The 13,229-nt window shown below is 50.5% G+C and overlaps 1 protein-coding gene across 5 annotated transcripts in view; it reads right to left on the bottom strand.

Moving 5' to 3' along the window:
- Nucleotides 1-12,485, bottom strand: part of MDGA2 (MAM domain containing glycosylphosphatidylinositol anchor 2) — a 664,067-nt gene extending 651,582 nt beyond the window's left edge. For all 5 annotated transcript variants that reach the window (XM_073350233.1, XM_073350236.1, XM_073350237.1 and 2 more), the window contains exon 1: nt 12,038-12,485. In XM_073350233.1, the coding sequence (XP_073206334.1) occupies nt 12,038-12,110 (73 nt within the window). In that variant the 5' untranslated portion in view covers nt 12,111-12,485. The remainder of the gene's footprint in view (nt 1-12,037) is intronic.
- Nucleotides 12,486-13,229: the final 744 nt, after the last annotated feature.

The following is a 13,229-nucleotide window of genomic DNA, read 5'->3' as shown; positions in this document are numbered from 1 at the left end:
TCTGCTATTTCCACTGAAGTCAACTGTATTTAGTATTCAGATTACTTATGGCGATGACAGGAAGTAATTCAGACTGAAATGTTCCTTGGAAATAAAATCTATGAGAATAAACCTGCAAAGACACAGCAAGTAAGCAGAGGACAGCATGACCATCAGAGTGAGGGAAAGCCCCTCGGGCTAGAGGCCGAGTGGGTGGTGGGATTAGAACATACTAAGGAACACAAGCACAAGGTAGCGGATATTTGGCTGATGAGGACTTATGCCCAGTACAGCTGGAGACAGAGTACAGAGGAGTTGCTTGACAGCTGAGTGGACGGAAGGTGGTAGAATCAGAGAATCTCAGGGTTGGAAGGGACCTCCGGAGGTCATCTAATCCAACCCCCTGCTCAAAGCAGGGCCAATCCCCAATTATTGCCCCAGATCCCTAAATGGCCCCCTCAAGGATTGAACTCACAACCCTGGGTTTAGCAGGCCAATGCTCAAACCACGGAGCTATCCCTCCCCCATTACCAGCATTAGAACAAGCAACCCTTCTCCGTGGATACTGGAGAACTCCTTCCTTCCCAACAACTGAACCAGATTTGTTGCAGGTTGAAGAAAATAACTGATTTGTAAAAAATCCCTCAGGTTTGTTGTGCTAGTTTCTTTTCCCCTCAAGGTACGTTCACACTGCAGCTTCCCAGCTAAAACCAGCCACATACCTAGGGACAGCACAGGAGATGGTTTGGGCTAGCTGTCCGAATACACACTCAGGCACTGGGACCATACTGAGGTGGCTCAGCCCAAGCTGCCTCCTGGGCTATTCCTGGTTACCCTGCTATTTTTAGGGTTCGCTCACGCAGAGCTAGCGTGTCTGTCCACCCGAGCGGAGAAGCACACTCCCAGCTGCAGGGTCGACATATCCTAAGTGACGCTGGGGTTGCACTCTGAATTAGTCCGACCCCTGCATAATGCAAAAAATGAAGTCATTGTAAAAGCAAATACTTACACGAACTTACTATTCAGAGCCAGAAGTGTCTTTTAAAATAGACACCTGCTGCCCTTTAGCGAAAGGCTATTGGCAGCATCCACCTGAATTGTTACCCTAGATGCTAAAACCTTTACCAGTCACAATAATAATACTGTGTAGGGAGAGAAAATTCAAGTACCATTATGTGTTTGATGAACCACAAAGACCCTTGAGAATGTTCATATTAATGAGAACATATCACGTATTCAGTGCAGAGGCTCTGTAGTGTTTAGAGTATAATGTACCTTTAAATGGAGACTGTCACACTGTGTCCGAGAAAAGCTACCTGCAATTATTATTTTTATCACCTAATGTGAGAGCTGAAAGAGATTGGGGGGAAGTAGCTCACTCATTTCAGTTTGTCTCCTTTGAGGACTGGGCGGCACACACTGCGTGAGCTGCTCAAAAGCACAAAGGACAGCTGTGTGCGCAGCTCCCTCTGGAAATCGATGGGAGTTAAGAGGCACCAGTCATTAGTGCCTTTGAAAATCCCCTGCACCGTGGGTGCAGTTAGTGTCACTGCGTCCCCCTAGAGTCGGGATTTAAAACGGAGAACAATGCATTTGTCAAAGCACAGTAATTGGCCTAGAGGCCCAAGAGGGTCATCGGCAGGAGCTCCCCTGCTCCTGGGGACTGGTTGGACTACACAGAAGTGGGACCAACTGCATCCTCAACACTATATCCCCTTCTCTCAGATGCCACCAAGCATTCAGGGTCCACCCCACAGAAGTGCAAAGAGTGGGTATGGGTCTGGAGTGGTAACACCAGCCACCCTCTAGACCCCCAGAGATTGCCTCAATCCCTTCCCCCCAACCACCACCCGTACTCAAGGGGTCCCAGGGACAGCTGCAGCCAGAGGAAATGCCCAGCTATGGAACTGTGCTGCAAGGAACCGGAGCTCAGTGCGAAACAGAGCTGGTGCAGAGAAGCAGGGATGCAGAGCACGAGAGCTGGTGATGGGCAGGCAGACCCCACACCAAGGGCTGCAGCAATTCTGTGCCAGGATGAGCGGCCCACTGGTGCTGGCCACTGCACATAGCCCTGTCTGCAACAGTGCAGCCTGTGCAAACAGCAAAGAGACGCCCCCTTCCATGAAGACGAGGGCTCTGTGGGACACCAAGAGGGTGTTCATGTCTACGGTAACTGAATACCCCTAAACCCATCATGACTCGCACATCCTGCCATTGCTTCCCTGTCTCCCCCGAACACACACACCCAGACCCCACTGAGCCCGCATTCCTGCGACTACGATGCCAGTTCGTGGGTCTGCGGAGTCGGTCGGTCTCTTTCCCCCATTAACTCCTCCCCTCCGCCTGCGCCTGCCCAGTCAGTCCCGCTACTCTACAATGCGGTCTAAAAATTACCAGCTTGGCCCAGAACAGGAAAACTGGCTTTGATATCACTGTAGGGAACCCACCACCCATTTATTTCTGAGGCTTTTCTCTCAGTTCTGTTGAGGTCGCTATACTGCCCCAGTAGGCAACAGAGACTTGCTTAAGCATCTTCAGGAACTGGATGTAATGGGAGGGGGAGCCCTTTAGAAACACAGGACAGCCGCCCCTGCAGAGCCCAGCCTCCTACAGCAGTGAAGTTTGGCTATCCCAGTCACTGGGCACCCAGACGGTACAAAGTCCCAGTCATGAGAACACATTTTCAAAGAACAGGCCTCTCCCACATTCCCCTGGTTTCCCCAGGCACCCAAAACTAGCCGGCCAAGCCAACCGTTGAGCCCTTTGAAGCCAATGTCTCAATGGGTTTTTTTCTCCTCAACTGGTCCAAGATACAAACTACTCAGTTTACAGCGCCTCCAAGGGTGTTTCAATGAAAGCCACAGCCACCTGTTCACTAGGGAATCAAATCCGGGCAAGCCAGCTCCTCCAAGCTTGCTCACAAAAACCATTCAAGCTCAAGCCCTTGATCAGCAGGCACACAACTCCCATCGCTGCTGACGGCAATAGGGTGCGCAGATCCAGGGCGGCGCGTTTACTGATGAAGAACGAGTCAAAGGTCGCACCTCTGAGCGGACAAGCTGCCAGGAAATATGCGAGGAGAGGGAGAGCAGCTGGATTGAGCTATTTTTCCTCTTCATTTGTTTTCCCACTGACTCTAATTAAACTGGATTTAGCTCAGGAGCCAGGAGAGATTTATTTATTTATTTTGAAGTGCTTCCTTGCTGCCAGGCTTCCTCCCAATTCCCCTAGCTCCGATTCAGAGAGAACACCTTGACCCAATATATGCAGAGCATCAACGGCTTCCTTCTATGGAGATGCAAGCAATGTGCTAATAAGCCACTCAAGAGAGCAGACAGAAAACGCTTTAAATGTCAAGAGGATTGTTTTGGAGTTATCATCTTCTTACTCTGAACGCGGCACAGTTGGCAGGGTAGCTCCCGCATGGGTATAAAAGTGGAGTAGGGTCCATTGAAGACAACAGAGCTGCCACCGCTTACACCCGCTGAGGATACGGCCCCCTCTTTTGCTTGCTTGAAACTTAATGCATTTTAATGATATTTATCAGATATAAACCTTGCTTTTAGTTGCCACCTACATGGAAAGCATTAAACGCCATGTTCCACGTGCCCATCTTCCTGTCATATTTTGCCAGATTTTGACACCATTCCAAATATCTTTGCCTTTATTTCCAGTCACAAGATGCTCCAATATGAGAGAGACAAGGTGGGTGAGGGAATCTCTTTTCTTGGACCAAGTTCTGCTGGTGAAAGAGACAACCTTTGGAGCTCCGGACCCCCTTGTCTCTCTCATATCCTGGGACCAAGACAGCTACAACACCACCACCGCGAACTCTAGGATATAAAATTACCAACAGACTAATCCTGCATTACTGACTGAGGTAACTGGCACTCAGTAATACTCCGAACAGTATTTGGGCATCAAGGCTGCAGTATTTGTCTATAAAAAGAGCACTTCGGTCACTCTTCAGCCACAGGACCCGATCGAAAGCCCTCTGACATTGGCAGGAGCTTCTCCGCTGGCATCAGCGGACTTTGGATCCACCCCCAAAATTCATTCAATCGCAGTTATTTAATGTTTCCCTACAAATCGGTGAACATTTCTATACGTTGACTGTGCTCCCTGGATCATGCACGAAACCTGCGCAATGGAGTGCAAAACCAAGCCGCCCTGTTCCTCTCCATAAAAATCCAGTGCGCCTTTGCTTTGCTCCCCCATGTAAAATGCTGAAGTGTGTGACCCATTGCATACAGCAGCAGCCTCTGGGACCGCCAAGAAAAGAATCCGTTGGAAAAGTCATTTCTATTCATTTGTGTTGGTTAATGGGCAGGTTGATGGGCCAGAATTATTTCCCGCTCTCCACACTCTCTAAGTGCATTAGCTTACATGCAGAAAATGAAATAGTCTCCCAGCATTAATGAAATCTCAGTGCTAAAATATGCTGGGAGAAGAGGGAACAGCCTTCAAGGGAATCTAAGTGGGCTGAGTTAAGAGTTAAAGTTTTGAAGGATCGGCTGCTCAGTAAATGGTCCTGGAGTTAGCAGTTGCAGAGCACATCAGCTGCTTAGAAATGCACAGCACTGCAGCAGGACATAATACCTTTCCTGTTCTCTGGTGAGACTGCTTTGGTTTCTGTCACACAATATCCAGAATTGTACAGGGTTAAACCATATGATACAATAACCGCATTCAAAGATCTGCATGATGGGGAGCACTGATTCAGAAAACCAGCTCTCTACACGAAACTAGCCGTACCATTTGGGGGTTGGGTAATTAAGAGGCTGGCTTTTGAATATAAGAGCTAATAATCAGCTATCTTCCTGAACCTAATTAGTTTTCCTAACAGGGAAAATGCATTAGTGTTGGGGTTCCCACCTCCCTTGAGTTTTTTTTCCTCCTTCCAGCCTCACTTGTTTCACTGGCTTCAGCCAGAGTATTAGGTAAAAGCAGGTTCAGCTATGACATACAGCCATCAATATTGCTAAAGCCAACAGCCATTAATCTCCTTCTCTGGTTAGCTGCAAGCATGCAGCTCAAAAACAAAAGCAGCAATGTGGCTGAGAAAAGTTCTTTCTTGACAAGACATGACCACCAGTTTATGTTGAATGGCTGGCTGTATTTTCTATACAGGATACTTAATCAGACCCCCAAACCAAGTTGCCATATCGAATGCAAGGCTCCGTTCTTATTCTTAGATCCACTGATTGATTTTAAATGTGCATCTTTATAAAACATTAAAATATATTTTAAAATTAAGCCTATTGGATAAGGCTTTTAGCAGGCATTAAAAAAAAAAAAAACAACACCAGGAGCAATCTCTCTAATGTTTAGTGTCAGGAATGCTCACCCTTCCACATTAGTCACTGCAGCAACGGAAAAGGATCATCCTTCACTTACCAAGGGTGCTTCTTGAGAGGGGGACGCTTCCCTGTATTTAGTACTACAAGATACTGCTTTCCAGCTGGACCATCGCATAGCTTTGGCCCATCTCAACAATACTCTTCTCTCCTCTGCCCCAAGCACCGTGCCTATGCTTTTCAATGTCTCTCTCTTTTCTTCGGGTTTCATTTATAAACATTTTGAGGAATACTACTACTGTTACCCAGGCCTGTCGGTGGGGTTTTTTAGCTCTTTTAATTATAGAAGCTGTTATAAAATTGTGTGTGTGTGTGTCTGTGGAGAGGGATACATATTACACACACATGCCTCTCTTTATATGAAAATACCTGTCTTTACACACACGAACTTGCACTCACCTTCAGCAGCATTTTGACGCCTACAAATTGATGGACATTTACGATTACTAAGGGCCGTGTCTTTCCTGGTCATGGGAAAAGCGCACGGAAGTAACAGAAACATATAAAAAGAGAAAAGATGTGCAAGACACAGGCAAACAATCTGTAGTGAAACATGGAGGAGCATACAGCTGGAGGTCTGACCACAAAATACAGCGAGGAAACCTGTGGAACTCACTGTGCATAGCAGAGATATACCTGCTTCTGGGAAAGGAGACTGGGTTGCATTTATGTAAGCTGTGGCTGTGAGCCTCTTGGAATTTGCAAATGAGCCTCCCTCCCACCCACACATGCTGTTTTCAGACAGCCACTGTAGGCCTGGTTAAGCGATTGCTACATTTAGATTATAGATCTCACCAAAATGTTTACAGCTGCTCATCTCAAGTTACTTGTGCAAATTGTTACACAGTTGGAATGTTTGTCTCTACTATAACAGGTAGTGATTTTCTGTGCCTCCTTCCATTTTTCCTCCAGGCCACACCCCGCACCTCTGATATTATAATTTTGGCAGTTCATCCAGGTTGTGACATTTCCCTGCTGTAATTCAGTTTGGTGTAATATCACGCAGAAGGTTGTGGTTTGCAGTCAGACTTTCCAGGATAGATTTGTAGTAATTTGCTACACTCTTCATTCTGCAGCCTGCAACGCATGGGAGTACATGACCCCAAGACATAATGGTTCGCAGGGCCTGGAACAATACAAACCATTTATAACAGATCCAAAAGCCTGTCAAATTCTGCATCCTTGGCCTAAAGAGCTTGTAAAATTGACATTAAGAATTTTGTTCTCCCATCTTTACTATATCATTCATCTTTACAGAACACCGTTTCTTCAAGGTATCTAATAACAACTCTTTGTGCCCATAGGAAGCCTTCTCACCAACATACTTTTATACTGCACTGCAACTCTACTGTAGAATAAAAATATGTAACAGTAATGTTCTGAGTACTTACTTTTTATGCTTTAGTAACCATGCATGGCATTCAGAGAGATATAATTTAAAAAGGGAAAAGTGCATGCAGCTCTTGAGTTTCTCGAAGGGTTATTTTGCAGAAAATAAGCTAGCTAAAATTAAGGAGGTGAAATAAATATGAGAAAAGCCCCATTTTTTTCAGGCCTTTTGGATCTTTGTATTACAGTGGTCCAGGGAATAGGGGATTGGGCTAGGAGTCAGGTAGATCTGAAGTGTGTTCCTAGCTGTGCCGCTGACCTGCTGTGTGACCTTGGGCAGTCACTCCACCTCTTTGAGCCCGTGTCCCTACCCACGCAAAGAGCTTGTATACATGGCATTAAACGGGACTACGCAAACAGGTACCTTCCAGTTCACACTAGAAGGGTCTACACGGGACAGTTCCAACGCAACACTTCAGGGCGTGCTCCAACTCACACCCCCATAGTCCGCGCTGACGTTAGTCAGTCTTCCAGGCTCACCTGGAATATTATTAATAATTTTAATCAGAACTAGCGGATAGAGCACTGGGCTGGGACTCAGGAGCCCTGGGTTGTATTCTTGGCTCTGGCACTGAGCTGCGAGGTAACAATGGATAAATCACTCCGCATCTCTATGCCTCCATTTCCCCATCAGTAAAATGGGAACACTGAGACTGACCTCCTTTGAAAAGCTCTGAGAACTACTGATGAAAAGCACTACGCAAGAGCTAGGTATTATTATTATCACTCATAATACTTTGAAGTAACGTTAGTTTAAAACAATTGTATAATTGCATTTATCTTAAGACAGTGAACTACATTCTTCTGGGATCTTGGAATCTATGTTCACATGGATCAGTGGTTTGCATTTTAAAATACGAAGGGCCAGACACCACTGTTACCAGTCAGTGGCGCTCCAGTGAAGTCCAATGGCATTTCGACCTGTTGAGGAACTGGCACAAAGACAGGAGATATTAAAAAACGAGAAGGGAAAAGGGAGCAAAATTTCTTTTCCTACTACTTCAATCAGGTCCATTTTTTGGCATTAATTATTGTCATTATTTATCTATGAGTTTCGTTAAGTGGGAGGGCGTACACAAATGAGGATGTAGTCCCTGCCCCAAGGAGATTACAATTGGGCATGATCCTGCTGTCATTGAAGTCAGTGGAAAAAATCACATTAAACTGCAATGGCTGCAGGACAGGCCGCCCACATGTTCAGGATTCTCGGTGCAATATTGCCACTAGTTTTCCAGTCAAAGAAAAAAGAAAAAAAAAACTATGAACAAAAAGATTTCAGGTACAATTTTCAAAGGCACGTATATTTTCAAAAGAGATTTAGGCCCTAAGTTGCCTAAGCGTGCCCATGTCACTTTTGAAAATGGAACCTCGGCAATTTGGAACATTTTACCTTTCCTCCAAATTACTCTGGAAAATCCCACTCTGTATTTCCAACAGCTCCCACTGGAGCTAACAGGAGCTTTATGATGACTGTTTCACTTCAACAGGAGCCGACTTAGGCGGATGCTGAGCACTTTGGAAAGTTACTGTTCCATAATGTTGTGACAGATGTGAGACCTGGTCTTCAAAGGATTACCTTGAACAACGTGCCAGACAAGAATGGACTCTTGGAACAAAACCATTACATGGTTTTCATGGGGTTATCCAGACTCCGGTTATGCAAAACCCAGCCTTTTGAAGCTACACCCTGAGGAGTGAGCTATTGTCTGCTGATCACCTCTTACATGAGGATAAGATCAAAGACCTAAGCAGCATAAGGGAAAGACTAAACTATTCATAATTGTTCTGATTCTGAATTTGAAACAGTTAGGAACTTGTCACCAGAGGGAAAACCCAGTTTTGGGTTTTGATGGACTGACACCGACCAGAGCCTGAGGTTGGAGTTGGGGTGATCTCTGGTGAGCTTTTTTTTAGCATGTATGCAGGTTCTTTTATTGTTTTTAATGTTTTCCCTGTAATGCTTTCACCTTAAGAATAAACGTGCTTGCCTAGAGAGAGCTGTGTGGTAATTTATAGCTGTAGGCCATTACACTGTTCATAGCCTCTGGAGAGAAAAGGAAAGTGCAGATGCTGGCCTGTACAGGCAGTCTGGCTTACAGGGAATATTACAGCAGAGGCAGGGAACCGTGCAACTGGAAAACCCCAGTCAGGAGAGAGAGAGTCGTGTGCCTCTGCCCAAGAGAGGTGGTGGCTGAGGAACTGGAAGCCTAGACTGGTGTCCTTGAGTAAGAAATACATATGCTGTTGCCCTAAATGGGTGTGTGTATATATATATATATTTATTTTAAATGAGGAGGTTGCCAATGAAAAACAAGACTGAGTTTAATGTATCATTTTAAAATATCATATGTTCACTTATAATTGAAAAAACACTTTGTCTCCCAACATCATGAATATCTGCAGGTCCCTGGTCCATACAGAGACCAAGTATAATGTGCATTACAGAATGACAGTAGATCACATTTAACTCTTATTTACAAAGAAGTCTTAGCCCAGATGTGCAATCCTTTTTTCAGTAACGATTTCAGCAGAATTGTTAGCAACCAACTAAGGGCACGATCTCTTTCATAGATGCCCACGCACAACATATAAGCCTTAACAAATATTCTACAATGCATTGCAGAAGCTTATGCTCCAAGAAATCCAACAATGTGTGTCCCTGTGTTTGACAGGCGAATGGATGCACTGGTGGCACACAGAGTTTAATGCTTCAGTAATGCAAACGCCAAGGAAAATCCTCATGACCGTTCCTAATATTTTGAATTACATCGGATTTCAAAAACCTCCAGCCACAAGTTTGCTTGCAGGTGCGTCATGGACACGAATGGCCTATTGCCTTCATGTGTGCGCGCACGTGTGCCAAAAGCAACGCGTACTAGAAAAATGACAATGATTCCGTAACATGTACGACCACAATACTCTTGTGAGAATGGGAGGCATGACAGCAATGTCACATCACTGAGCTATGCTGCTTATGTAATGTGGAGCAGGAACTGGAAACACTGGGGCAAGTGAGAGACAGAGGAACACATTTAGCCCTACGCAAGCAAGTGCAACTTCTATTGTAGCTAACAGGGCTGCATCTACTTAGACCAGTAATTAATGTGACCCAGAGCTCCCTCATCCCCAGGCCACCCCTTGGATAATGAAGTAGCATGGGTGTCTCAGAGGTGTGTATTGTGATTATGGGGCGGGTGCAGCACTATGGTACCCTGCTCTTTGGACTTTCCGGCTTTTGTTGTTATGCCACAGCTTTATCGTAGATTATGGCTGCATATCGTATGTACCATGTTCTCCTGCAAACGTGCTGCAGCTACTGTCCATCCAGCATGTGCTTCTCTTCTACTAGGAGGGGGTTTGTTTAGCCTACCTTTCGAAACCATTTGTAATAACCATCTGATGAGCTAAACAAAGTGCTGATTTACATTCTGGACCATGCGTTTGAAGGCACTGAGGCTGCATGGGGAGGGAAATCGGCACAGATTTTGGCCCTGTAATTTCCAAATGCACAACATCAGTGTGGACAAACTACTTGCATTCATCTAATCTGCTCCTCCCGGCTGCAGTTCAAATTCCCGTCCATTTGTACCAATATAAACCTTGCAAAGCCAGCTCTCAAATTGAGGGTCCTCCACCACCCAGAGTAATGCATTATGTTTTTAACAGGTGTGCACCAGTACAAGACAGAGAAATACAGATTGATCTTAGATGAGGTGATTCGCAAGCCACGGTAAAGAAATGTAACATGGCTAATGAGAAGAAATGGTCCAACAGTAACATGTGCCCTGTAAATTGATCCCTGTATTGGCCACTCCAGGCTGTGATATGTTACACATTCCGGTAGTCCTGGTTGTCTCTTTTACCGCCCTGCATGATTTCTACAGCAGCCACTCTCTAACATGCACCAATTTGCTTCCCTCTCCATGTCTAACTGGGATATTTGTCTTCTCTGAATCTGCGCTGTGCCAACACGCTGGGTCAGCATTCCCAACACCAGGATGCTGTTGCCAGGGAAGGCATCTGAATGATAGAAATTCACGGGGAAATGCAAAATAAATACATCACAAAATCCTCCTCGGGGAGGGAGCCCCAACCGAAGTGCAGGCTCCTGGCAGTGCTGAGGGGGGGCATGAGCCCAGCTGGCTGAAGGGAGGCCCTGGCTCCCCGCGCTACGCACCCCTTGCAGAGGAGCTCCCAGGACCCCTGGACGAGCCTGGGCTGGACTTGGCCGTGAATTGGGAGCCCCGCAGACCTTGGATCCCCGGGTAGCTGCGGACGCGTGGCTCGTTCGCCAGGGAAAGCTTATTTCTAGCCTCCCCCGTCCCTCCCCAAACGTCGCCTGGGGGCTTTCTCCGCGTTTGCCCTGGCACTGGGGGACCGGGGTGAGTCCCACTCCGGCCTCGCTGTATCCCCGTTCCTGCACCCCAGAGCTGGATGATCCCAACCCCACGGCCAGCCGGCGGAGCACCGCGGCCGTGTGGCGCCCACGAAGAACGGACCCGGGAGGGAGGGGAACGGCAGCGCGCCGCCAAATCGCTCGCTCCCCGCTCCGGAGCGGGGACTCCGTTTCCGTTCACACGGCGGCTCACAGCCGCCGCGCGGCGGGGAACCGGGGCAAATGGGTTTACAGCCGATGACCAACGGGTCTCTTAGCTCCCAGCCCAAGCACCCGCTCCCTCCTCTGCCGCACACGCTCCAGGTGGGAAGCGAGGGCTGACAGGACCCTGGACCGAGCCCCCAGACGTGCTGTTTGCAGCGGGGGTCCCCCCTCACCCCACCCCCGGGAAGCCTTGAATCCGCGTCCATTCATCCGCTCCCATCCCCATTTCCCCCAAGCGGTCTCTGGTAGTGGGAACCCGGACTCTCTTCTGATGCCAGTGCTCATGGCAACGGGGGTGCACAGAAAGCAAACTCCCTGCACTTCCCGAGCCGGAAAACCGAGCCCGGGCTCTCCGGAGAAGCGGGAGAGGGAGGTGATGAGCCGGGGGTGTGTGTGGGGGGTGCATGCCGATGGGGGCGAGGGGGAGGGTATCAGGAGGCAGGAATCCTAAGGGATCCTCTCTCTGCAGGCAGCAAGTTTGATCCGGCGCGCCAGGTCGGTCCCGTCCCCCAGCTAACAGCCACGGAGGGGCTCCAGTCTTGCACTGCACAATGACAACCGAGCGGTGCCCCCCACCCCAGCCCCATTCTGCACTGGGGAGGGGGGGCGCAAACCCCTGCCTCGGCGGGGGTGAGCCCCACCTCTCCCTCGCCCGCGGCGGAAACCCCCCCCACCCCACCCCAGGTCAGGCTCGGGGGGCGGCGGGACTCACCGTACACCCCTTGGCCGGAGATCCCCTCCAGCAGCACCGTCAGCAGCCAGACCAGCCCGTACACTAAATCCATCTTCGCGCCAGCATCCACATCTCCAGCCCCGGGCGGGAAGGAAGCGCGGGACCCGCCGCGGGCCGATGCCCAGCCCAGCGAGCGCCGAGCGGCTGGGCGCCCCGGGACGGGCGGGCGGCAGCGGCGGGGCCAGCCGGGGGCCGGTCCGCTCCTCGGCCCCGCGGGGTCCCCGCTCCGCCGGCTCCTCTCGCCTCCCCCGAGTCACTCGCCGGGCTCCGCGCAGCTTCCAGCCGCCTCCGGGGCCGCCCCAGCCGGCTGCCGGCTGCCGTCAGATGCCATCGCAGCGCGGCTCCCGGGGCATGGTGCGCGGCGGGGCGGCCGGCAGCCGCGTGTCCCGCCCCCGGGCGCTCTCCGGGACCAGCCGCTCCGGAGAAGCAGCCCCCCCCCCAAAAAAAAACAAAAAAAAAACCCCAAAAAACGCCCCCCCCGGCCGAGGGCGGCAGCAGCCCGCGGGGAGCCGATGCACACGGCTGCCCTGCGGCCCCCAGCCCGGGGCCCCCTCCCCAGGCAGCGGCCGGGGCTGGGGATCCGCGGGGCGAGCAGCAGCGCGGGCGGCCGGGAACAACGCAGCCGCCGCCGCCGCCCGGGGCCACGCACCTGCCCCAGCCCTGCCCGGGGATGCAGCGTCCGGCAGCGGCCGGGCTCGGCGCGTGTGTGAGCGGCGAGGGGCGGCCGGGGCGGTCACGTTGCGCTCTGCGTGCGGGGAGCCGGGGCTGGGGAGCCGCAGCCCGGCGACGTCAAAGCCTGCGTGGCTCGGCTGCCTGCCGGCCCGCCTGCCCGCCCCCTCCTCCGCCCCCCTTCCCCGCGCCGGCGCCGAGCTGCGGGCGCGCCGAGCGGGGGGGGCCCGGCCGCCCCAGCCCAGGGGCAGGCCCGCCGAGCCCCCCTCGCACGTGGGGAGGCCGGATCGCAGCCGGGGGCGGAGGGGGACCCTCCTGCCCCTACGCCCCCCGCCCCCGGCTCGAAGGGGGGTCCCGTCAGAGGCAGGGTTTGCAGCTTGCAGCCAAATGGCTCCCGGCACCCCCACTCCACAAACTGTAGTCGCGCCCCTGCAAGGGGGAGCTGCTACCCTCTCCTGGCGCTTCTCCTTCTCCAGGGGTAGCTCCTCGGCCAGCGGCTCTT

This window comes from Lepidochelys kempii, chromosome 6 (genome assembly GCF_965140265.1).
Source record: "Lepidochelys kempii isolate rLepKem1 chromosome 6, rLepKem1.hap2, whole genome shotgun sequence".
Lineage (NCBI taxonomy): Eukaryota > Metazoa > Chordata > Testudines > Cheloniidae > Lepidochelys > Lepidochelys kempii.
This window is presented reverse-complemented; position numbering and strand designations above follow the sequence as displayed.